The sequence below is a fragment of the Piliocolobus tephrosceles genome, chromosome 10, assembly GCF_002776525.5.
Source record: "Piliocolobus tephrosceles isolate RC106 chromosome 10, ASM277652v3, whole genome shotgun sequence".
In the NCBI taxonomy this organism is placed as follows: domain Eukaryota; kingdom Metazoa; phylum Chordata; class Mammalia; order Primates; family Cercopithecidae; genus Piliocolobus; species Piliocolobus tephrosceles.
Genome location: NC_045443.1, coordinates 98,910,707 through 98,933,742, shown reverse-complemented (window position 1 = coordinate 98,933,742; position 23,036 = coordinate 98,910,707). Strand labels below are relative to the sequence as shown.

The window sequence follows — 23,036 nt, the reverse complement described above, 5'->3', positions numbered from 1 at the left end:
CCCTAGGAAAACATGTTATCCATTTAAAGGAATTACATCATCTTTTAAAGGCTATTAACATATTTTGGACTCTTTTCCACTCAGACCTCCTTAATGGGTTCAAGACTACAGAAAGCGAATGAAATAAATTCAATGTAGAAAAACCGACAAATGACAAAAATTATGTATTGTGCTACTCAGTCCTCAAAAGTACATTGTGGGTGGTGGGGGTCAAGGGGAGGAAGATAATCAGGAAAAATAGCTAATGCATGTTGGGCTTAATACCTAGGTGATGGGTTAGTAGGTACAGCAAACCACCATGGCACATGTTTACCTATGTAACAAACCTGCACATCCTGTACATGTACCCTGCAACTTTTATCAAAAAAAAAAAAAAAAAAAAGTACACTGCCTCAGAGACATCTCTTTCAGGTCATGATGAAAAACAGAGAGTGGATTTACCTGTAGACCTTAAACTAGAAAAGCAGGCAAAACATATGAAACGGGCCAGGCGCGGTGGCACACGCCTGTAATCCCAGCACTTTGGGAGGCCGACACGGGCGGATCACAAGGTCAGGAGTTCAAGACCAGCCTGACCAACATGGTGAAACTTCGTCTCCACTAAAAATACAAAAATTAGTTGGGCATGGTGGTGAGCACCTGTAATCCCAGCTACTCAGGAGGCTGTGGCAGGAGAATCGCTTGATTCCGGGAGGCGGAGGTTGCAGTGAACCAAGATTATGCCACGGCACTCCAGCCTAGGCCACAGAGTGAGACTCCATCTCGGAAAAAAAAAAAAAAACAAAAAAAACATGAAACAACAGTTTCCAAACCTTGGATATCAACCACTGCAGGCCAGTGATCTCTGAGAGAAATAAATAAATAAAGTGAGGCTTATAATTACCCCAATTTACTCTGTGGAGAGAACTGTTAAGTTGCAGCACAGGAAGAGAAACCAAAAAGAGCCCAGTGGTTTTCCTGAGTTAGAAGACAGGGTTGAGGCTACGGTAGCTAGAGTTCACAGGGCACAGCACCAGAGAGAAGAGCTGCACAGAGGGAAGCTGCACAGGGCAAGTCCCTTGAGTCTTCGGCTGAGTACTGAGCAGTAAGCGTGAGTAAGGAAGACACGGGAACAGAACCAAAGAAGGGAATAGGCAAAACAATCATCAAAGACCATATAAGGTTGAGGCTAGTTCACAGTCCCATCAGCCAGAGTGAAATACCTCACGCTACACAAGGCATTGGGTATTTAGGTCCTTAGAACGGTAGTGTCTCAGTACCAGGGCCCTATTAGTCACAGACTAAAGGCTGCTCCTGCCCTAAGAGAGCTTGAAAGCAAGATTCTAAAGAATTAGACTATTCACAAGTAACCTAACTGCATCTGAGAATAATTCTCAGGAATACTTAAAGACATCCTAATGTACCCAACGCCCAGTAAGGTAAAATTCATAATATCTGGCACCTAATAAGAAATTACAGCTGGGCATGGTGGTGCCTGCCTGTAGTCCCAGCTACTCAGGAGGCCAGTGTGGGAGAATCACTTGAGACTAGCCTGGGCAACAAAGCGAGAACCCCATCTCTACAAAAAATAAATTGAAAATTAGCCAGGTGCAGTGGTGTACACCTGGAGTCCCAGGTACTTGGGAGGCTGAGGTGCGAGGATCATTTGAGTCCAGAAGTTTGAAGCTGCAGTGAGCTATGATCATACCACTGCACTCCAGCCTGAGAGACAGAGCGAGACCCTGTGCAAGTCTTCTAGCAGGCTTGGCAATACTTTATAAAATTCTCATATGGTTATAAGTGGTTAAAACTTTAATACTTAGAAAAATAAAAGAAGTGAGAGGAAAGCATAAGAATGTTAAGGAGAGACATGAAAGATATTTTGAAAAGATGAAATTGAACTTCTAGAGATAAAAAAGACAATTCTGAGAGGGAAGATATACTGGATGGGATTTACAGCAGATTAGACAATGCAGAAAAAAAGATTAGTGAACTTGAAGACAGAGCAGCAGAAAAATGAAACAAAATAAAACCCAGAAAAAAAAAAATGAAAAAAGCAAAACAATATAAAAGCCTCTGAGTTATGGGACAACTTCAAGTGACCTAATAATGTACACTGGAGTCTCCAAAGGCAAGAAGGGGACCCAAAAATATTTAAAGAAATAATATATGAAAATTGTCAAGTTTGGCTGGGAATAGCAACTCAACCCTGTAATCCCAACACTTTGGGAGGCCATCGCGGATGGATCACTTGAAGTCAGGAGTTTGAGACCAGCCTGGAAAACATAACGAAACCCCGTCTCTACCAAAAATGTAATAAAATTAGCCAAGAGTGGTGGCATATGCCTGTAGTCCCAGTTACCAGAGAGGCTGAGGTAGGAGAATCGCTTGAACCTGGGAGGCAGAAGTTGCAGTAAGCAGAGATTGTGCCACTGCAGCCTGGGTGACAGAGTGACATTCTCCTCCAGCCTGGGTGACAGAATGAGATTCTGTCTCCAAAAAAAAAGAAAGAAAAGAAAAGAAAATTTTCAAGTTTTATGCAAACTACATATCTATATATTCAAGAAGGTCAATGAACCCTGAGCACAAGAATCATAAAAGAACCAACACTAAGGTACTCATAATCAAATGGCTTAAAACCAAAGGTAAAGAGACACATTTTTAAAAGCAGTTAAGTAAAAACTCTATGAAAAAAATCCAGAAACTGTCTACAAGGGCCAGGCCAAACAATAACAACAACAAACAAACAAACAAAACAAAAACAAACAACCCCCAAACACATTACATTTGGGGGAACAAAGTTAAGAATGACTTCTCCTTGGAAATAATACAAGCCAGAATACAGTTGAGCACCATCTTTGAAGTACTAGAAGGAAAAAACAAAAACAAAAACACAATAAACCTATCAATTGAGAATTCTATACCCAGCAACATTATCTTGCAAAAACAAAGACAAGCAAAGACAAACAATAGCTGCAAGAGTGAATCACTAGTAGACCTGTACTAAAAATTAAGGGAAGTCCTCTTGTCAGAAATAAAATGAAGTCCAGGCACAGTGGCTCATGCCTGTAATTTCAGTACTTTGGAGGCTGAGGTGGGAGGGTTGCTTGAGGCCAGGTGTTTAAGACCAGCCTGAGCAACAAAGGAGACCCTGTCTCTACAAACAAAAACAAAAAAACAAAAAACTCACATACACACAAAAAACAAACAACAACAACAAAATCCTCCTTTGTTTCCTGCCACAACAAATAAATAAGAAATTTTAAAAATATAATTAAAAGAAGAAAAATGATATTAGATGAATATCTAGAACTCCACAAAGAAACAAAGAACACCAGAAACTATAAATGTGTAAGCAAATATAAAAGACCTTTTCTTTATTTTCAAAGAGCCCCTTAAAAGATAATTGACTACCTAAAGCAAAAATGACAACAATGTACTGTGTAGTTTAAAATGAACGGAGAGGCAAAAACCTACAGCAAAAATCCCTCAATAACTAGTAATCCAATGGAGATAAAATAAAATCTCAAAAAAGTATAATTAATCCAACAGAAAAAAAGATAAAGAGAAAAAAAGAAAAAATTGGGTCAAATGGAAAATAACAAGACTCAGATCTAAACATAACCTTATAAATAATCATATTAAATGCGAATGGTCTAAATACCAATTAAAAGGTTGTTGGACTGGATAAAAAGCAAGACCCAGTCAAAAGCTACCAATAAGAAAGCAACTTTAAATGTAAAGTCATAATTAGGTTAAAAATATAAGACTAGAAAAGGATATACTGGCAGAAGGAGGTGGCTCATGCCTGTAATCCCAACACCTTGAGAGGCCGAGGTGGGTGGATCGCCTAAGGTCATGAGTTCCAGACCAACCTGGGGAACGTGGTGAAGCTCCATCTTTACTAAAAATACAAAAATTAGTTGGGCGTGGTGGCAGGCACCTGTAATCCCAGCTACTCAGGAGGCTGAGGCAGAAGAATCACTGGAACCTGGTAGATGGAGGTTACAGTGAGCTGAGATTGTGCCACTGCACTCCAGCCTAGGTGACAGAGTGAGATTCCATCTCAAAAAAAGGAGCTATCATGTGAACACCAACCAAAGCTAAGTATACTTTATTTTTTTTTTCCTGTCTACATGCCGTTCATATTTCAATGGCATCAAACAGTTAGGTTATGCTTACTAGCTTTTTAAACCAGAATATAAGGGAGCTAGATAATTCTTTTAAACATTTTGAATATCCTGAAACAACAGAGGAAATCTACTATTGTATAAAGCTATGTAATCAACAGTATAAATTTAAGTCCCAAATCCTGACATTACTGCAATGAGATTTGAATTTGTATGATCATTTAATACCACCTTTCATTAATCTTTTTTTTTTTTTTTTTAAATAGTCTTGCTCTGTTGCCCAGGCTGGAGTGCAGTGGCACAATCTCAGCTCACTGCAGCCTCTGCCTCCTGGGTTCAAGTGATCCTCCTGCCTCAGCCTCCCAATATAACAGGCATGTACCACCATGCCTAGCTAATTTTTATATTTTTGGTATAGACAGGTTTTTGCCATGTTGGCCAGGCTGGTCTCAAACTCCTGACCTCAAGTGATCCACCTGACTTGGCCTCCTAAAGTGCTGAGATTATAGGTGTGAGCCACTGCATTTGACCTCATTAATCTTTTAAATCAATAATTACTTATCTAGTCTTTACTATGTGCCAGGTACCATTCTAGGCACTGTATAATATAAAGGTTAAAACAGCCCTAAGTTCGAATATCTGTTCTGACTCTGGGCGTCTCTGAGAAAGTTATATAACCTCACTTCTTCTCAGATTGCTCTCCTGTAAAATAGTACTTGAAGAATAGTCCCTACCCTACTCCAGAGGGTTGAGTTGTTGTGAGAATGAAACACTTGAAATAGTGCCTGGTACCTGGTACGGTATTAATGATACCTACTATTTCATTTTGCTTCTTGTAAGTCATTTGTGAAAATAATGACTGCTCACTAGGGTAGTTAACCAGATTTAAGTCCTATGACACAAAAATAAAAGTATGCAATTTTAATAATGTGATAATTTCTAGCAGGAAGAATATTTTGTGGTGGGCCTTTGTGAGCTAATAATAGAAAAAAAACACAAATAATAGCCATCATTTAGATAGCATTTACTATGTGTCAGGCACAGTTCTAAGAGCTTTAGAACTATTCTAAACCTCTAATTATGGTGGTGACATCAACATAAACACCACCAACTCCATCTATATTTTGGCAAAGTGTGTCATGGTATGGGAAGAGGGTCCTTGGTTTCTAGATCTAATGACCTACCTTGAGCATTTTCTCATCAAAAATTGGAGTCATGGCATAAGGCATGATGTAATTCTGAAGGGATTTAGAAGACAGAACAACTTTGCCTTCCATTAGTTGTTTTGCAAATTTCTTCAAGGCTCTTGCTCTTCTGTGGATCTATGAGTTAGATAAAATATGAATTAGTTACTGAATAATCTCACCTTCAAACAGTTCCATTTTAGTATTATATTCTCTTTTCATGAAAAGATTAAAGGAGTGGCTGGGCGCAGTGGCTCATGCCTATAATCCCAGCACTTTGGGAGGCCAAGGTGGGCAGATCACCTGAGGTCAAGAGTTCGAGATCAGCCTGGCCAACATGGAGAAACCCCATCTCTACTAAAAATACAAAATTAGCTGGGCATGGTGGCACATGCCTGTAATCCCAGCTACTCGGGAGGATGAAGCAGGAGAATCCCTTGAACTCCGGAGGCGGAGGATACAGTAAGCTGAGATTGCACCATTGCACTCCAGCCTGGGCAACAAGAGCGAAACTCTGTCTCAAAAAAAAAAAAAAAAAGAAAACACAGTCTATGTGTTACATGAGCAAACACCTGTGCCTTGATTTGCTTTCAGAGATAGAATCCATAGCACTTGTTTAACAGTGAACCCAAAGTATTTACACTTTTTAGGAAAAGGCACAGAAAAGCGACACTATTATTAACTGTGGTTTGTGATACCACCAAAAAATCAGAATCCAGGAAATGATCATCTTAATACAAATTTCAATGATGATCATAAAGGCTAAGGAAAGAAAAGCTAAAACCTTTTCTGAAAGTTAAAACACGTCTTTCCAAATGAGGCAGAACTATTTGAAGTATTTCATAGGTAAGAAAAGCAGAATTGTCTTCTACCTGAATATGCTTCATGTTCTCAAAGAAGTCCATTTCTGGGTCATGGTAATGAGTAAGCTGTACCAAGTCTTTGAATTCCAGTTGGTTTGGAAAGGTTTGAATTAAACAGGAAAGTATTGTGGTATAATCCTGTTGGATACTCTGTAAATATGAAGTGAAGAAAAAAATATTTTATTTTAAAAAGAATTTGCTTCTGAGATAATATGAGGAAACAGAAAAAGACATAAAATTCCAAAAATAAAAAAAATTCCACTGTTAAAAAAAAAAAAAAGGTCAGGATTGCTCGAGCCCAGGAGTTTGAGAACAGCCTGGACAACATGGTGAAATCCTGTCTCTACAAAAAATACAAAAATCAGCCAGGTGCAGTGGTGCATTCCAGTCTGGGCAACAAAGTGAGCCCGTCTCAAAAAACAAACAAACAAACAAACGAACAAAAAACCTGACAGCTGTATTAGATCAAAAGTGACTGGTGGCCAGGCATGGTGGCTCACGCCTGTAATCCCAGCACTTTGGGAGGCCGAGTCGAGTGGATCACTTGAGGTCAGGAGCTCGAGACCAGCCTGGCCAGCATGGTGAAACCCCATCTCTACTAAAAATACAAAAATTAGCTGGATGTGGTGGCGCATGCCTGTAATCCCAGCTACTCTGGAGGCTGAGGCAGGAGAATCACTTGAACCCGGGAGGCGGAGGTTGCAGTGAGCCGAGATCATGCCACTGCAGTCCAGCCTGGGCAACAGAGCAAGACTCCATCTCAAAAAAAAAAAACAAAAAACAGAAAAAAAGTGACTGCTCTCCTTTCTAGTACCACTCCCATTAAAAGTCTGGTGACTATATACTCAATCAAGTATTCTCATTAAATGCACTAAGCCTTACTACTTTTCTATACAACAGTAGCAAATGTGGGAAAACAAAACAAAACACAGCCTCAGACAGTAGTGCCTAAAAGACAAAGTTATATACCTCTGTCTGGCTCTTCAGACCTTTCCTCAATTTCTCCAGGAGTGAACGGTGGATGATTTCTCTATAGTCTTTCTCTGTGACGTTCAAGGCAGCTAGCTTTTTGATGATACTCATCAGGCACATGCTGGCATTATCACTTAAACTCATATCTCCTAACTGCAAAAAAAAAAAAAGAGAGAAAAAAAAACAAATTATTCTCTAATAACTACAATATGGAATATTACTTCCCAGTACAAGCATCTACAAAATTCTGTCACCGTGCTTGTGAAAATGCCTACTAAGCAAGTTCCCACAAATACTTCATACCTAAGGGAGATCCAAATGTAGGGCTATGAGGAATATAATACTGTAAATGGCTGAAAAACCACGCTTCCCAAGAAGTGTCATTTAATTTCAGGTAGCACTATGAAATGTCCTTGTTAATTAGTTTTACCTCCCAAAGCAGGCAGTCTAAAAGGTTCACTAAAGCCAGTTTTCAATATTCAGTATCAGGTCATTACTGAAAATGACAGAATTGGCTGCTCTAGAGTTTGTGGTTTGAAGAATGTCAAAGTGAGTGTAGGGAAGGTATCCTTGATTCAGCCAGCCAGACAGTGACTTAGAATTTTTTGTGCTGAGTTTTGGCATGATTATGAAGAATGAGCATAAAATGGGGAGATTATTTTTTCATGTATTACATAATCCTTAATATTAGATGAATAACTATAAAATGCCACAAAGAGATCACTGATGCCACTACACAGTTAACAATAATCAAAGGTTTCATTTTCTGCATTTTTGGATTTTAATTCAGTTCAGCAACATAGCACTTAATATAATCCAAACACTTTTTATTTCTCTTATAACTTCAATAAAAAAGGGATAATTTTCAATTAGTATAGTTACGTGTTTAAAAATTGACGTAACTGATACACCAAAAAATTCACCCTTTTAAAAAATTTACAATTTGGCTGGCTGTTGTGGCCCACACCTATAATCCCAGTACTTTGAGAGGCCAAGATGAGCAGATCACCTGAGGTCAGAAGTTCGAGACCAGCCTGGCCAACATGATGAAACCTTGTCTCTACTAAAATGCAAAAATTAGGTGGGTGTGGTGGCATGCCCCTGTAATCCCAGCTACTACTCAGGAGGCTGAGGTGGGAGAATTGGTTGAACCTGGAGGCGGAGGCTGCAGTGAACCAAGATCACGTCACTGTACTCCAGCCTGGCTGAGAGAACAAGATCCTGTCTCAAAAAAAAAAAAAAAAAAAAAAATGTACAATTCAATGGTTTTTAGTATATTCAGGAGGTTGTGTGATCATCACCACTAATTCCAGAACATTTTCATCACTCCCAAAAGAAACCCTATACCCATTAGAAATCACGCCCCATTCCTCCCTTTCTGCAGACTTTAGTGACCTAATGTACTTCATCTCTATGGATTTCCCTATTCTAATACATAACTTCTTGATTTTTTTCAAAATGCTTTCATATGTGTTATTTTATTCACAATATTTGCCTTTCCAATCATGAGAATAAGTGTTTTGCCAGACAAAAGATTCTTCACATAACGAAATTTAATCCTAAAAACCTTTGTCCCCCCTCAAAAAACAAATTTAAAGATTAGGTCACTGTATTAAGCAGCTGTATTACCAGAACAATAAAAAATAATTTATGAATTTTGCTATAATAACCTACCTCTAGATTATAGAAACAATTATGCATAACTGGAATTAGGTAGTTAACATCCACAATTTGCATTTCTTTAATATAAGAGGTGATCGTCTGGAAAGTCTCAAAGCGAAGGTCAAAGTTGATATCATCGAGATGTCTTTGATCGAAGGCGTTAAGCTATAAGAAATGTCATTGAAATTATATAAATGAAGGTATACAAATCTTAAGTAAACAAAAATGATAATACTTTTGAAGCCAAAGAGAACCCTTCTTTCTTACCTTGACAACATCAGTAATATATTTCAACCCACTCTCAAAATCAGAAAGAGTCTGAAAGGAAAGAAGACAGTGTATTATCTTAACTTTTCTGCCCTCCTCCCCTCAGTTCCCTGTCCCGACTCAAATTCATATAAAAACATCACCCTAGCATGAAGAAAACCCCTAATATGGTTTATAAGTCATAATTACATTTTTAAAAAAGGGTGATTTGGAGTAAAAATGAATGGTACAGACCTCGAAAACTGTACAAAGCAATTTTCTTGACAGTTTGTTCTTAATAACTGAGAAAAGTTTTGCTATAGGCTTGAGGAAGCTTGTAGGGTCCACACAATGCTTTAACAAGTTTTGTACTGTCACCAGAATATCAACCTCTGTATCCTTGAGAAGAAATATTAAGAAAAGTCATATTTCAGTAAGTTATAAACTGGTCAAATTATACTTTAATATATTACAACATAGAAAACAATTACAAATAAGATGTGAAAGTAGTAATTGGAAAAATTATTTTATCATCTTTTAAAAGATTTTAGCATTTTAATTTAATGTAAAACCCTTAAGAATGTGTGAACCAGTTTTTTCCTTTAATTCTAATAAGCAATATATGTAGTTTTGAAACATAATTTCTTCTATTGTCTAATCAAAAAAGATACAAGAAAATGAGCTTGCTGAAGTACCATAGTCCCTCAGTATCTAAGGGGGACTGGTTCCAGAATCCCAAAAAATACCAAACTCCAAGGATGTTTAAGTCCCTTATATAAAGTGGCATATTTGCATATCACCCACACACCCTTCTGTATAAGTCACCTCTAGATTACTTATAATACCCAATACAATGTAAATGCTATGTAAATGGTTGTTATACTTCATTTTTAAACTTTGCATCATTTTTATTTTTATTTTATTTATTTATTCATTTTGAGGTGGAGTCTCTTTTGTCCATTCTGGAGTGCAGTGACATGATCTCGGCTCACCACAACCTCCACCTCCTGGCTTCAGGTGATTCTCCTGCTTAAGCCTCCTGAGTAGCTGGGAGTACAGGCACATGCCACCATGCCTGGCTAATTTTTGTATTTTTAGTAGAAATGGGGTTTCACTATATGGGTCAGGCTGGTCTTGAACTCCTGACCTCGTGATCTGCCTGCCTTAGCCTCCCAAAGTGCGGGGATTACAGGCATGAGCCACCACGCCCAGCTGGTTAAAATTTGTATCATTTTTATAATTACATTGTTATTTCTCCAAATATTTTCATCCATGGTTGGATGAATCCACAGATGTGGAAATGTGAATACAGAGGGCCAATTGTATACACTTCTGGTTGTCTACAGATCTGTGGTCTTCTAAATTGAACAACTGTGTGGTGAGAAATGTTTAGTATCACTACTGAAGTCTGACAAATGAGCATGAGCCACTGGAGGACTCTTAATTAAGACTGAACTATGGTTTGCAAATCATATCAGAAACACTTAGCTGTGTCTGAATATTAAAAGTCTGATTTTTATTCCATTTTGCCACTGTGATCTACAATTAAGATTATACAATGCGGCCGGGCACGGTGCCTCATGCCTGTAATCCCAGCACTTTGGGAGGCCGAGGCAGGCGGATCACCCGAGGTCAGGAGTTCGAGGCCAGCCTGGCCAACATGGTGAAACCCTGTCTCTACAAAACATACAAAAAAAATTAGCTGGGGGTGGTGGTGGGCGTCTGTAGTCCCAGCTACTCGAGGCTGAGGCAGAAGAACTGCTTGAATCCAGGAGACAGAGGTTGCAGTGAGCCGAGATTGTGCCATGGCACTCCAGCCTGGGAAAAAAAAAAATTTACACAATGCACTTCTTGGGTTCCAGGTTTGCTAGAGAAAGAAAAACACCTGAAATGAATCAGAAGCTAAACAAGGGAAACAACTTTGGGCTAGTACTTTGTTATTGTTGTAGATGATGATGTCTCCACTTTCTTGCCTGCCTGCCCCCATTCCTAGTGTCTGTCCTAATCTTTTCCCTCTCATTTTTAAATTTTATTTATTTAATTAATTATTTTTTTTTTTGAGATGGAATTTCACTCTTGTTGCCCAGGCTGGAGTGCAATGGCACAGTCTGGGTTCACAGCAACCTCCGCCTCCCTGGTTCAAGCAATTCTCCTACCTTAGCCTCCCGAGTAGCTGGGATTATGGGCATGTGCCACCACATGTGCCACTGGCTAATTTTGAATTTTTAGTAGAGATGGGGTTTCTCCACGTTGGTCAGGCTGGTCTCGAACTCCTGACCTCAGGTGATCTGCCCACCTCAGCCTCCCAAAGTGCTGGGATTACAGGCATGAACCACCCCGCCTGGCCTAATTTTTGTATTTCTATATAAAGCCTTTTAAGTTCCTTGGGACAAATGCATCACAAAATCTAGCCAGTAAAAGTGCTGCTCGCAAGTAAACCTAGAGAAAAAGTGCTACTCTAAAGACAGAGTAAGTGTCCTACGAGTTTGTACCTCAGCAATATTGCCACGATGGAGGAATGGAAGGAGAAGCGTAATGAGTAGAGAACTTTGTTCTTTGTCTTTCATAAACTTGCTGATCCTAAAGAAGGAAAAAACAAGTATGTAAGGACCATATACAGGAATATTTCTCTAAGAAGTTAAACTTTTTGTAGAAAAACATCAGTGACTAAAGACACAGTTTCAGCATTCCAATACACAGCTAGCTTTTAAGTATGTGTGCATGTATAAAAAGTTTACCTCAGTTACTTAGCTGTGCTCACTCTTACCCCTCTCCAACATCAAGCTCATGGCTACTATTCTATTTATTTTGCAATATCTGATTGTGTGGGTTACAGTGAACAGGTGAATAGGTGGGTTAGAGTGAACTCCAGTCCTGTAATTTGGCAATTAGTAATTGCTTTATTTTGCAAAGAAACAACATTTTTAAGTGCCAAGACTTAAGGGTTTATATACAGTATTTCAATTTAACACCCATGATAGCCCTGCAATATAGGAATCGTCAGCCTCATTATGCCCAGAGAAAAACTGAAACTCAGAGAAACTGACGTCTCACAGCTAGAAAGAAGTAGAGCAGGTCTTTCAAACTCTGGTCTTTCTGGCACCTAATCTCCTCTCAACATCTTTCTACTACCACACAGCCTAGGATGAAATTTAATGAGTGTATTTAGTATGATTTCCCATTCTGCATAACTTAGAAATACAACAGTATTTTAAAAAGCATTGCAAAGAAGTTTCTAGAAGATTCGAACAGATCACTTTTTGTTGATACTGTTTTAAATAACAGAAAAAATACATTTTCAACAACTAAGCCTTGTAATGGTCAATTTAAAATTAAGATAGAATTGTTTCTTGCACTCAGGTTTATCAACGTTTCCCTTTACCAAAATCACAACAGACTCCTAGGTCTACTGCCAAACAGACTCTTTAAAAACCCTTGTGAGATCTTCCTGACAAAAAACAGAACAATCTGCTCTTTCAAGTTAATTATTTTTATCATTACACTAAAGAGTAAAAAACTGTAATTCCACAAAACTCAAAATACACAAAGGCTAAACAAACAAATCTATTAGTCTACTTTAGGATTTTGAAAAATCTGTTCCCTTTAATTTTATTAAACAAAGGCAGATGCTATGAACGGTTTCTAGTAAGTATTCCAGCAGAGAAAGGGAATTCTGCATTAACTTAAAAATAAAGGGGATTCAAAAATACTAAAAAAATTTTCAGCTCCTTATTGCCAGGTTCAAACACCTGAAAAACAAGGCAATTTTTTAAAATTTTATTTTATTTTATTTTGTGACAAAGTCTCACTCTGTCACGCAGGCTGGAGTGCAGTGGCGCAATCTCAGCTCACTGCAACCTCCGCCTCCTGGGTTCAGGCGATTCTCCTGCCTCAGTCTCCCGAGTAGCTGGGATTACAGGTGTCCACCACCAGGCCCAGCTAACTTTTGTATTTTCAGTAGAGACAGGGTTTTCCTATGTTGGTCAGGCTGGTCTTGAACTCCTGACCTCAGGTGATCCACCCACCTCAGCCTCCCAAAGTGCTGGGATTACAGGCATAAGCCACCACGCCTGGCCAAGATAATAATTTTTTAAAAAGTTAAAACCAAGGATGGTAATGTTATCTTTTAAGTATCAACATATCACTTACTTTGAAAGAATGCCAAGCTCTTTACTGACTTGTGCTCTATTCTTTTTCTTTTTCACCTTTTCTGCACTTATTGTGGTTTTGCTGAGATACTGAAGAATTGCAGGTACATGAGGTAGAATTAATCTTCCTCCTATTGTGATAGACTCTGAAATAGATAATGATTAATGTTTTGATTTTAATAAACTCTCTTAAGGCATAACTGTACAAAATCTTCATGATGATAAGAAAAGCACTCAACCACTATGAACATTTAGTTAAATTTTGATTCTAAATAAACAACTTTCTTCTTACCCAAAATAGCTATATTACTAGTTAAATCAAGAACTTATTTAAGAGACCTTTGAGGTTTTATTTAAACCATTTTTTGGTAATAGTAAGGAAATTATTTGGGATAATATAAGAATGTAGAGACATGACAGTAGAAATCATTTTCATAATTTCCTGGAGCAGAGTTGAGACTTCTTGAAGAGTAAATAATCTATTCTTATAACTGCAAAGAAAATTCAGTTTATATAAATTAGTATTAGTTCCCAGAGAAAAGAAACTTATGAGCATATGCTCTCAAGTGAGTCAGATTATACTGATCTTTTTTCTCTTCTGAGGAAACAATTGCTACATCAGAAGTCTAAGAATTATCTGCTTTGTCATCATACATACCACCTATGTTTTCTGCTATGTCAGGGTATACACATCCAGTTACCAACAAGTTCAAAACTGTTTCTGTGGGCTCGAAATCTGGAAGGTTAAGAAGGTCATCAACTATGTCCATTACAATAGTAGCTGTGGCATCAGAAAGATTCTTTGCTGAGAGAATTGCAAAAACATTGGTCAGGATATCACATTCTGGGTGCCCAGGCTTCTGTTTAGCCAGCAAAGGGAAATACCTGGAAGAAAAAACATTGTAGTAATCATCTTATTCTCAATGTGTTCACTTCTAAAAACATGTCCATATAAATTTTCACCATGAGTTTAACAAATATATATGCGTGTGTGTGTGTGTATCCACATTAATAAAATTATTCAAAGGGGAATTACATTAAATCTAAAATTCGATGGATAATAATTCTAAGTATTACCTTACAAACATATTACTTAGGCACTTTATATATATTTCTCATTGAATTCTCACAACATTTCTATGTGGTAGTATTATTATCCCCACATTATGGATGAGAAAAGAGATTTGTCCGAAGCCACTGAGCTAATAATAGAGCTGAGATTTGAATCACAATCTAACTTCAATGTCTAAGCTCTTTCTAAAAGAGACTTACTGAAAACAGACTACTTTTCAATTATAAGCTTTCTAGAACGTGAATGTTTAAACACTCACATAAAACCCTATGTACTAGAACATAGGAGTTAGGAGTACAGACCAAACAAACATTTATTGATCAGGATATGGAACATTCAATGTTCGGAGACGGGGATGAATCCATCTCCAATAATGAAAGACTCACATGAAAGTTATAAATATCCTTCCTAATGCAAATGCACCAACAAGGGCAGAGAGATAAAGGCTTTCCAGCCAAGGGTAAACCAGCAGTTGATTCAGTCAGAAATGCAATCCTAACAATTACTAGGAAGGTCAAACAGAAACAATTCAGATAGTTTGCCTTTTTCAATTCATCATCACTGGGGTTGGGGGGCGGGAAGAGCTTGAGCTCTTTAACATACTTAGCATTGACAAACTGACAGAAAAGTTCTAAGAGGTTATATTCATACATCTTTTTGTCCAACAAATATTGTGCATAGTACGGGCAGGCTCTACACAAGGCACTTTATATTATATATTATCACCTCTATTATCAATGAAGTGGGTCTTCACCAATAAATGGGTATTATACCCATTTTACAGATGATGAAACTGAGGCTCCGAGGCCAACTTGACCGAAAGAACACACAGTGGTGCTAGGATTTGAAGCTAGGTTAGTGTGACTTCAGATACTGTGCTCTTAATCACTATGTTGTTCTGTTGTCTTAAACTTTTTCTAGCAGACAAGGGAAGAGAACTGCTTTCAACTGCAGGTAAAGTCCTAGCAAGAGCCCATTCAGATACAATGCAACTTCCCAGCGACCAAACCGTTTTCCCTTGACCAAGGTAACTTGCTGCCACAGTACAACGAGCATGCTACATGTTAACGTGCATGGCTCAATCAGCAATTCCAATCACTCAAACAACATGCAATGATCATCAACTACACATGGATGAAGATGTGTAACCCTCTGTGGAGTAATAAATGAGACACGGTCTTTGACCTGAAGGAGCTGTGGATAATAAGTTATGAAGACAGATGAATACAACAAAGGCATTATGTGATGACAGGGCCTTACAGAGCTGGAAGGAGCATGCAGGAAGAAGAGACTGTGCTATGCTGGGGCTGCAGTGACTAGAACCAGAGCAGCTAAGAAAGGGGCCTGGGACAGTCCCGGTTTACATTGGCTGTTTTGACTTATTTATTACATCTCTTTTCATCCTCAGGAGTTTTTCAATGTGGACAAAAAAGTATATGCTCACCCTAGTTAGTAAGTTTTTGCTGTCTTGAGTTCACCTAATTTCTGAGAAAATTTAAACTTACTTGTAAGCTAGTAAAATGCTAGACTTCTCTATAGATGAAAAATCTGCTTTAATTTCTAATTGACACTATGTAAACAGGAACTACACTTCAAAATCTAATTTTTTTTTTTATTAAAAAGTAACATTCCCATTGAAGGGGTTCTGAAATATTCATTCATTAATTCTTCTACACACAACTTCATATGCATATCTATTGCTATGTGGATTCCAAGGGAAGTCAACAATTTTAGAGATTTCTTTCAGGTGAGTGTTAAGTATAAAAGGAAAAAAAAGGTTCTGCTGCCTAACTCTTCCATTGTTACGTGGCTTCTATTTACCCAACCAAAACATGAGAAATTGCAGAAAAGAATGAAGTGGCATCCAACAATGTGGCTCAATACCTTGAATAAGGCCCCAAAGAATATGAAAATGAGTCTCTATTGTAAAGTCTTCCTGGATGAAAGTCCTTTATGGCTTATTTGCATGGAAATGACAAAACTACATACAACATTTCTCAAGTATGCCTATGAAGTGTCGCTTACAAATGTCCAATGATAAAGATATAAAATTGCTGTGTCAAATTGGGGAATAAATGTAGAGAACTTACTATTAGTAAAATAGACAAGTTTTCCTGAGGAAGACAATGTCAAGGTTTTTGGTTTGTTTTTGAAGAGTAATAACATGAAGAAATGTTCATGACATAAAGATACATGAAAAAAAACAAAATCAAAAGCCAGTTATACAGTATGATTCCAATCTTGTAAAAACCAAGACTATGATTTTAACATCACTGAATCAATAAAAAAAACCTTTTCTGACCATGAGAGCTGAATGTACATTTAGATTGAGTTTCACAAAGAAGACAATCGTCTAGAAAATCTAGAAAGCTTGTGAGGTTTTCCTGATTTTCAGTGGGAACTGGGAAAAACACATAGAATGCCAATTACAAGTCAGCATTTATTTTTAAGCAAGCATGCAGAAAATAATATTTATGTGATGATATAACTATCTGGTGTGTTTCACATTCTGTTTCTCCCTTTGCCAGGCCAAATCAAACTGCTGACATAATTATTACATATATTGGAAGAACATCTCTATCAACTCTAATACTTAAAATTTTCAAGTTTTAATCAAACTGCAAAAATTACCAAAAAAGTATTAGTTTTAGCTGTAATACATACTCTAAAATTTTCTTTACTTTGTAAGATGTTATTTTACCTCTTTTTACTTTTTAATTATTATAAAAAATTCAAACAGTCCAAAAGATGTATTATGAAAAGTCTCCTCTCCCTGCTCTGGTCCACCCAAACCTCCACGTGCTATGGCCACACTGTTAATAGTTCTCATGTGTCCTTCTGGACAGTTTCTATTTCATTTCATGTTTATATACACAGACACATACCTTCCTGTATCACATTATATATATTGTCTAGCAATTTATCTTTTTGTCTTTTTTTTTTTTGAGACAGGGTCTCGCTTTCTCCCAGGCTAGAACGCAGTGGCATGATCATGGCTCATTGTAGCCTCGACTTTGTGGGCTCAAGTGATCCTCCCACCTCAGCCTCCAAGTAGCTGGAACTACAGGAATGTGCCACATGCCCAGCCAATTTTTTGATTTTCAGTAAAGACAGGACCTCACTACGTTGTCCATACTGGTCTCAAACTCCTGAGGTCAAGCAATCCTGCTTCTGCCTCCCAAAGTGCTGGGATTACAGGCGTGAGTCACCATGCATGGCTATATTTTTCTTTAAACTATGTATTTTCAGATCTTTCCTTGCTTTTACTCAGCTGCCTCATTCTCTTTAACTGTATCAAAAGTAGTTCACTGTATGGAAAGACCATAAATTACATTATTAGTTGTTCCCTGGACTGCTTTAACCAGATTCGTCTAAAACATTGCCCCTTTTAAAGAAGGAAAAAAGAAAGGCTATACCTTGCGTTTCTGCTCCAGATACTGATCAGTTTCAGCAGAGGAGTAGGAGAATATTGACTCTCAGATCCAAGCCTGCTGATCTAGGAGACAAAGTAAAAAACAGAATACCAAATACATATACCAAATTATAGAAAAACCACAAATAACAAGCACAGAAATCACAGCAGAGGATGAAAAAGATAAGGGACAGAGATTAACATCCAAATGACAGAATAAGAAAAAGTATAAAGAGATCCAAAAGAACATCTACATAGGAAAAATGGCAAAGGTGATGCATGGAAGTGCTACACACTTGAAAAGAAATGGTATTTTAGGTTTCAGAGTGTTGGAAATGACTGGGACCTCCAACACCTAGAAACATTTCCTATCTCTCCTTCTATACCTGTACCAGTTATCATCTCTCCTTCAGTCTATACCTGTACCAGTTATCATCACCAAGGGGTTACAATCAGAGAAATCAAAATAGGAAGTATGTAATAGAAACATCTGTGTGTTTTCCCTCATGCTTGTCAAAAGCCAGAGGAAATGCTATGTGAGGTGCTATAAAAATCATGTTACAGGCCGGGCGCAGTGGCTCACATCTGTAATCCCAGCACTTTGGGAGGCCGAGGCAGACAGATCACCTGAGGTCAGGAGTTCAAGACCAGCCTGGCCAACAAGGCAAAACTCCATCTCTACTAAAAATGCAAAAATTAGCTGGTCATCGTGGTGCATGCCTGTAATTCCAGCTACTTGGGAGGCTGAGGCAGGAGAATCTCTTTCTTGAACCCAGCAGGCAGAGGTTGCAGTAAGCGAGACTCTGTCTCAAAAAAAAAGTTATGTTACAGTTGCTAAAGAGACACATTCATATTCAGTTGAGCCTTAAGTGTAAATGCTATGGTATAGCAGAAACTAACTCTTGAGTTTTAGGTGGTAGTGAAAGCAAAGAAAAGTGTTCTAAAAACTTCCAGAAAGAAGGGCTCGATGTAAAAGAAAAGACCCAGGTAAGCATTCACGTCTGGGTGGTAGCTATGTTGGTGAGTTAGTAATAAAGGAAAAAGCAGAAGGCATACAAGCAGATGTAGAAATTGAGATTTACCTGGGGCCAAACCGCACCATGAAACACAGCATCAATTTCTTCTGTTCTAAACTGATATGATTCCCAGTCCAAAAAGATATCAGTTACCATTTTGATTCCAAGACGTCTTAAATTTTTCAATGGATTAATAAATCTCAGCTGTATCTGTAAAACAAAGATCTTCTGTTTATTTATTTATTTTATTATTATTTTTTTTTGAGACAGAGTCTCGGGCTCTGTTGCCTGCGCTGAAGTGCAGTGGCCGGATCTCAGCTCACTGCAAGCTCCGCCTCCCGGATTCACGCCATTCTCCTGCCTCAGCCTCCCGAGTAGCTGGGACTACAAGCGCCCGCCGCCTCGCCCGGCTAGTTTTTTGTATTTTTTAGTAGAGATGGGGTTTCACCGTGTTAGCCAGGATGGTCTCCATCTCCTGACCTCGTGATCCGCCCGTCTCGGCCTCCCAAAGTGCTGGGATTACAGGCTTGAGCCACCGCGCCCGGCCAGATCTTCTGTTTAAAAAATACATATATATCATTTTTATCCCTGATTCCTCAGAGAGGCACTCTTGCTCAGGTGGCTAAGAATCAAACTGGAAATCCTATTACTAAATCTGTTGACTTGATTTATATGGGAACACCAACCAAGCAAATTGTCTTACTTTTCTCATTGAACAAGAAAAGAAAGCAGAGTCTTAAAACAGTATCACTGCCTAGTAGTCACACTAGCTATCCTTAAGAAAAAACATTATTACAACTGGAATAGTTGTTTTGTATTCTATATTGTTTTACTGTTTTATTCAAGTAAAATCCTGATTTCTTCCCAGGAACAGAGAATTCTAAACAAAGCAAATTTTTTTTTTCTTTTTTTTTCCCTACTTAATGCCTTATATTAGGGGGAAAAAAATTAAATCTTCATTTCAAATGAAAGTCATTTTTCTATTTATTTTCATACTTATTATTTTACTTTTTATAAGATTAGAAGTTATAAATTATTCTTGTTAAAATTACCCTAGGGGACTAGTTAAGGAATTTACGATTTTTCTATACAGTGAAATACTTTGTACAGCAAGAGGATGAGGTGACTGAATCAAGGGATAGAAAGATTTCAACATACATAGTTCAAAGAAAAATGCAATTTAGAAAGAAATATGATTTGTCTGTTTAGAGGCATAGAGGCTGGAATGAGTGTGAAGTAAAAGCAAACCTTTAAAATAACAAATATTGCTGCTTCCACTGGCATCTCCTTCCCTGTGAGTTATAAAATCACAAATTCACAGCCAATTTGTTCAGGCTCAGAGTAGGACAATTTATTGAGTCCCTACTAATGGCTCCAGTGGCATGCCAGCCACGGTCGTGACCTCAATTCAACTGAAAATCTTATTAAAGGCAAATTTATTGAATGTATGTAAGAGACTGAAAATGCCAAAGACATTTCTTTTTTCTTTCTTTTTTTTTTTTTGAGATGCAGTTTCACTCTTGTTGCCCAGAATGAAGTGCAATGACACAATCTGGGCTCACTGCAACCTACGCCTCCTGGGTTCAAGTGATTCTCCTGCCTCAGCCTCCCGAGTAGCTGGGATTACAGGCGTGTGCCACTATGCCCGACTCATTTTGTATTTCTGGTAGAGACAGGGTTTCTCCATGTTGGTCAGGCTGGTCTCGAACTCCCCATCTCAGGTGATCCACCAGTCTCGACCTCCCAAAGTGCTGAGACTGCAGGCGTGAGCCACTGCGCCTGGCCCAAAGATATTTCAGTAGGAGGAATTACTACAAATTTCAGGACAGAGCTTCATGGAATAGTTAGATTTCTACTGGGTACTAAAGAATGAAGAGCTCTGGGCCAAGCAGAGGAGAGACAAGGGCCTCAGAGGGATTTTTTCCTAGCACAGAATGTTTAAAAAAAAAAAAAAAAAAAAGGGAGAAGATTCAACCCCTGATTGTTTTCCTACTTGATTAGTAAACTGTGGGCTCTAGACATAAAAGTGATAATTTATTTTTATGTATCACCTTAATTACCTATGTTAAAACCTAAAAGTCACCTTGCAATTTATAAAGACAACACAAATGCTCTCATATAGTGAATATCAAGTCTTATGGCCAAGATAACATGAAGAAAATTAATAGGAAAATTACTTATCATGAAATTCTGATAATCTGACCAACAGAGGTATTTGAATCTGATATAGCACATTTTAAATTCAAGTAAATATGAACAAGGATGTCATTAGTTTGCTGAGCAAGCCTAAGGAATCACAGTTTCTCACATATGGTCTACTTTTAGCTTATTATCTTATTACACAAGTCATAAAGGAATTGACAGGTAAGCAAGCACAGGTGATGTAGTTACAAGTCATTCTGCTCTGCTTCAACGAGCAATATTTTCATCAGCTGCATCAAGTTTAGTGAAAGATAAAAATCATCCCTGATATTTGAAAAAACATGGTATCCGGAGGAAATATGAAGCCACAACTGCAAACACGATATCAAATAGACACTCCCCACCCGTCTCCCATTCCCACCAACCGCCCTTCCCACCGGGTACAATCTGCATGTTCTATTCATTTCTGTAACTAAAGCGCCAGCTGCCCAATTTACTCAATAATTGTTGAATAAACTGGAGAAAAACCCTGAAAATGAGCAATCATACACTTTAATTCCTAGAGGAACAGTCAATATGATTGAGTTTGTATGTGTTTACAAGTTACATTGTTGCTTAAACGTACAAAAAAACCCCAAAACCAACAATGTTCAAGTATCTTTCAATGCCGATCAATGCCCTGAAGGAAAGACACAAAAAAGTAAATATATAACTGAGCTGAAGCACATAAATGTAGAACATTAACTCACTTAAGCAAAACTACTGTGCAATAATTCACTAAGGAATTTCTTGGATGGGTCCAAGACTTTCAAAGGAAAATATAAGAAAGCTCATATCTGTCAACAAGCTTAAAATCTCATTAACTAATGAACTGTGATATTGCAGAAATGATCCTCTGAGTTACTGATTATTGACTTGGGAGTGAGGCTGCATTACTAAGTAACTTCTAAGTTAACCAAAAATGTGAAGGCACTACACAGGCAAACCTTTCAAAATTTAATATATTCATGTATAGATAAAGTCACTATCACTTGCTACAAGGCATAAATAGGTTTTCACTTAATTCTTCCCGTGGCCGTTATTATGCTCTCATTTAACAGAGAAAGAACTTTCTAAGACCTCTTTTCTGCTTCCATTCTTGGCCTCCCATAGTCCCTTTTCCACAAAGCCACCAAAGCAGTATTTTTAAAACACTACACAGTCCTTACCACTCACCTGCTTCGAGCCTCTCAGCAGTTTCCGTTATCTTTAGAAATAAATTCAACCCCTTGTCATAGCCTACAAGGTCCTACAGAGCCCATACGACCTACCTCTTCACCCTCACCTTACATGACTCTTCCTGCTCCTGGTGCTCTAGCCACCACAGCATGGTCTATTCTTACAACATGTCAAGACCATTCCCAACCAGGGATTTTGCACTAGTCATTTTCTTTGCCTGGAATGTTCTTCTCATGGTGAGGTGTAAGCTCAAAGATCACCTTTTTATAGAGGACCCTCACCATCCTAGTAAATGAAGCACCTATCCACCCCCACACTGGTCACTTTCTATTATATTTCCTCATCTTACATTAAATTTTGCACATCTTCCATGTCTCTCCTTAACATGCTCATGATTTCTTCTACTTTCTCTAATATATGGAGTGTTTTCATAATAGCTATTTTAATGTCCTTGTCTAATTTTTTTTTTTTTTTAGAGGCAGAGTCTCACTCTGTTGCCCATGCTGGAATGCAGTGGTTTGATCTTGGCCTACTACAGCCTCAATCTCCTGGGATTAAGTGATCCTCTCACCTTAGCTTCCTGAGTACAGGTGTGTGCTATTGCACCTGGCTAATTTTTTACTTTTTGCAAAAATAGGGTCTTGCTATGTTGTCCAGGCTAGTCTCAAACTCCTGGTCTCCAGTGATCCTCCCACCCTGGCTTCCCAAAGTGGTGGCATCAGCCTCCTTGTCTAATTCTATTATCTGTGTCATTTCTGGATCTGCTTCTATTGATTGCCCTTTCTCCTCATTATGGGTAACATTTTCCTCCTACTTTGTATGCCTGGTAATGTCTGACTGCATGTCAGACATTGTGAAATTTATTTTCACTTAAATCATTTAAAATTTTGGGCTTTGTTCTGGGATCAAACTTGAAAAACGTTTGACCTTTTAAAGTGAGCCCACAGCAGCCTCTATTCTAGTGCTAATTTGGATCCATGACTGAGGCAACA

General features: G+C 38.1%; 1 protein-coding gene across 2 annotated transcripts in view; it reads right to left on the bottom strand.

The window, feature by feature from the left end:
* UTP20 (UTP20 small subunit processome component) overlaps positions 1–23,036 on the bottom strand; it is a 108,016-nt gene that overhangs the window by 34,174 nt on the left and 50,806 nt on the right. For both annotated transcript variants that reach the window (XM_023185996.2, XM_023186066.1), the window contains exons 28-38: positions 18,751–18,894; positions 17,673–17,752; positions 13,843–14,069; positions 13,186–13,330; positions 11,529–11,616; positions 9,292–9,435; positions 9,058–9,108; positions 8,803–8,955; positions 7,126–7,281; positions 6,166–6,306; positions 5,294–5,431 (exon numbers count right to left, since the gene is read on the bottom strand). In XM_023185996.2, coding sequence (XP_023041764.1) covers positions 5,294–5,431; positions 6,166–6,306; positions 7,126–7,281; positions 8,803–8,955; positions 9,058–9,108; positions 9,292–9,435; positions 11,529–11,616; positions 13,186–13,330; positions 13,843–14,069; positions 17,673–17,752; positions 18,751–18,894 — 1,467 coding nt within the window. The remainder of the gene's footprint in view (positions 1–5,293; positions 5,432–6,165; positions 6,307–7,125; positions 7,282–8,802; positions 8,956–9,057; positions 9,109–9,291; positions 9,436–11,528; positions 11,617–13,185; positions 13,331–13,842; positions 14,070–17,672; positions 17,753–18,750; positions 18,895–23,036) is intronic.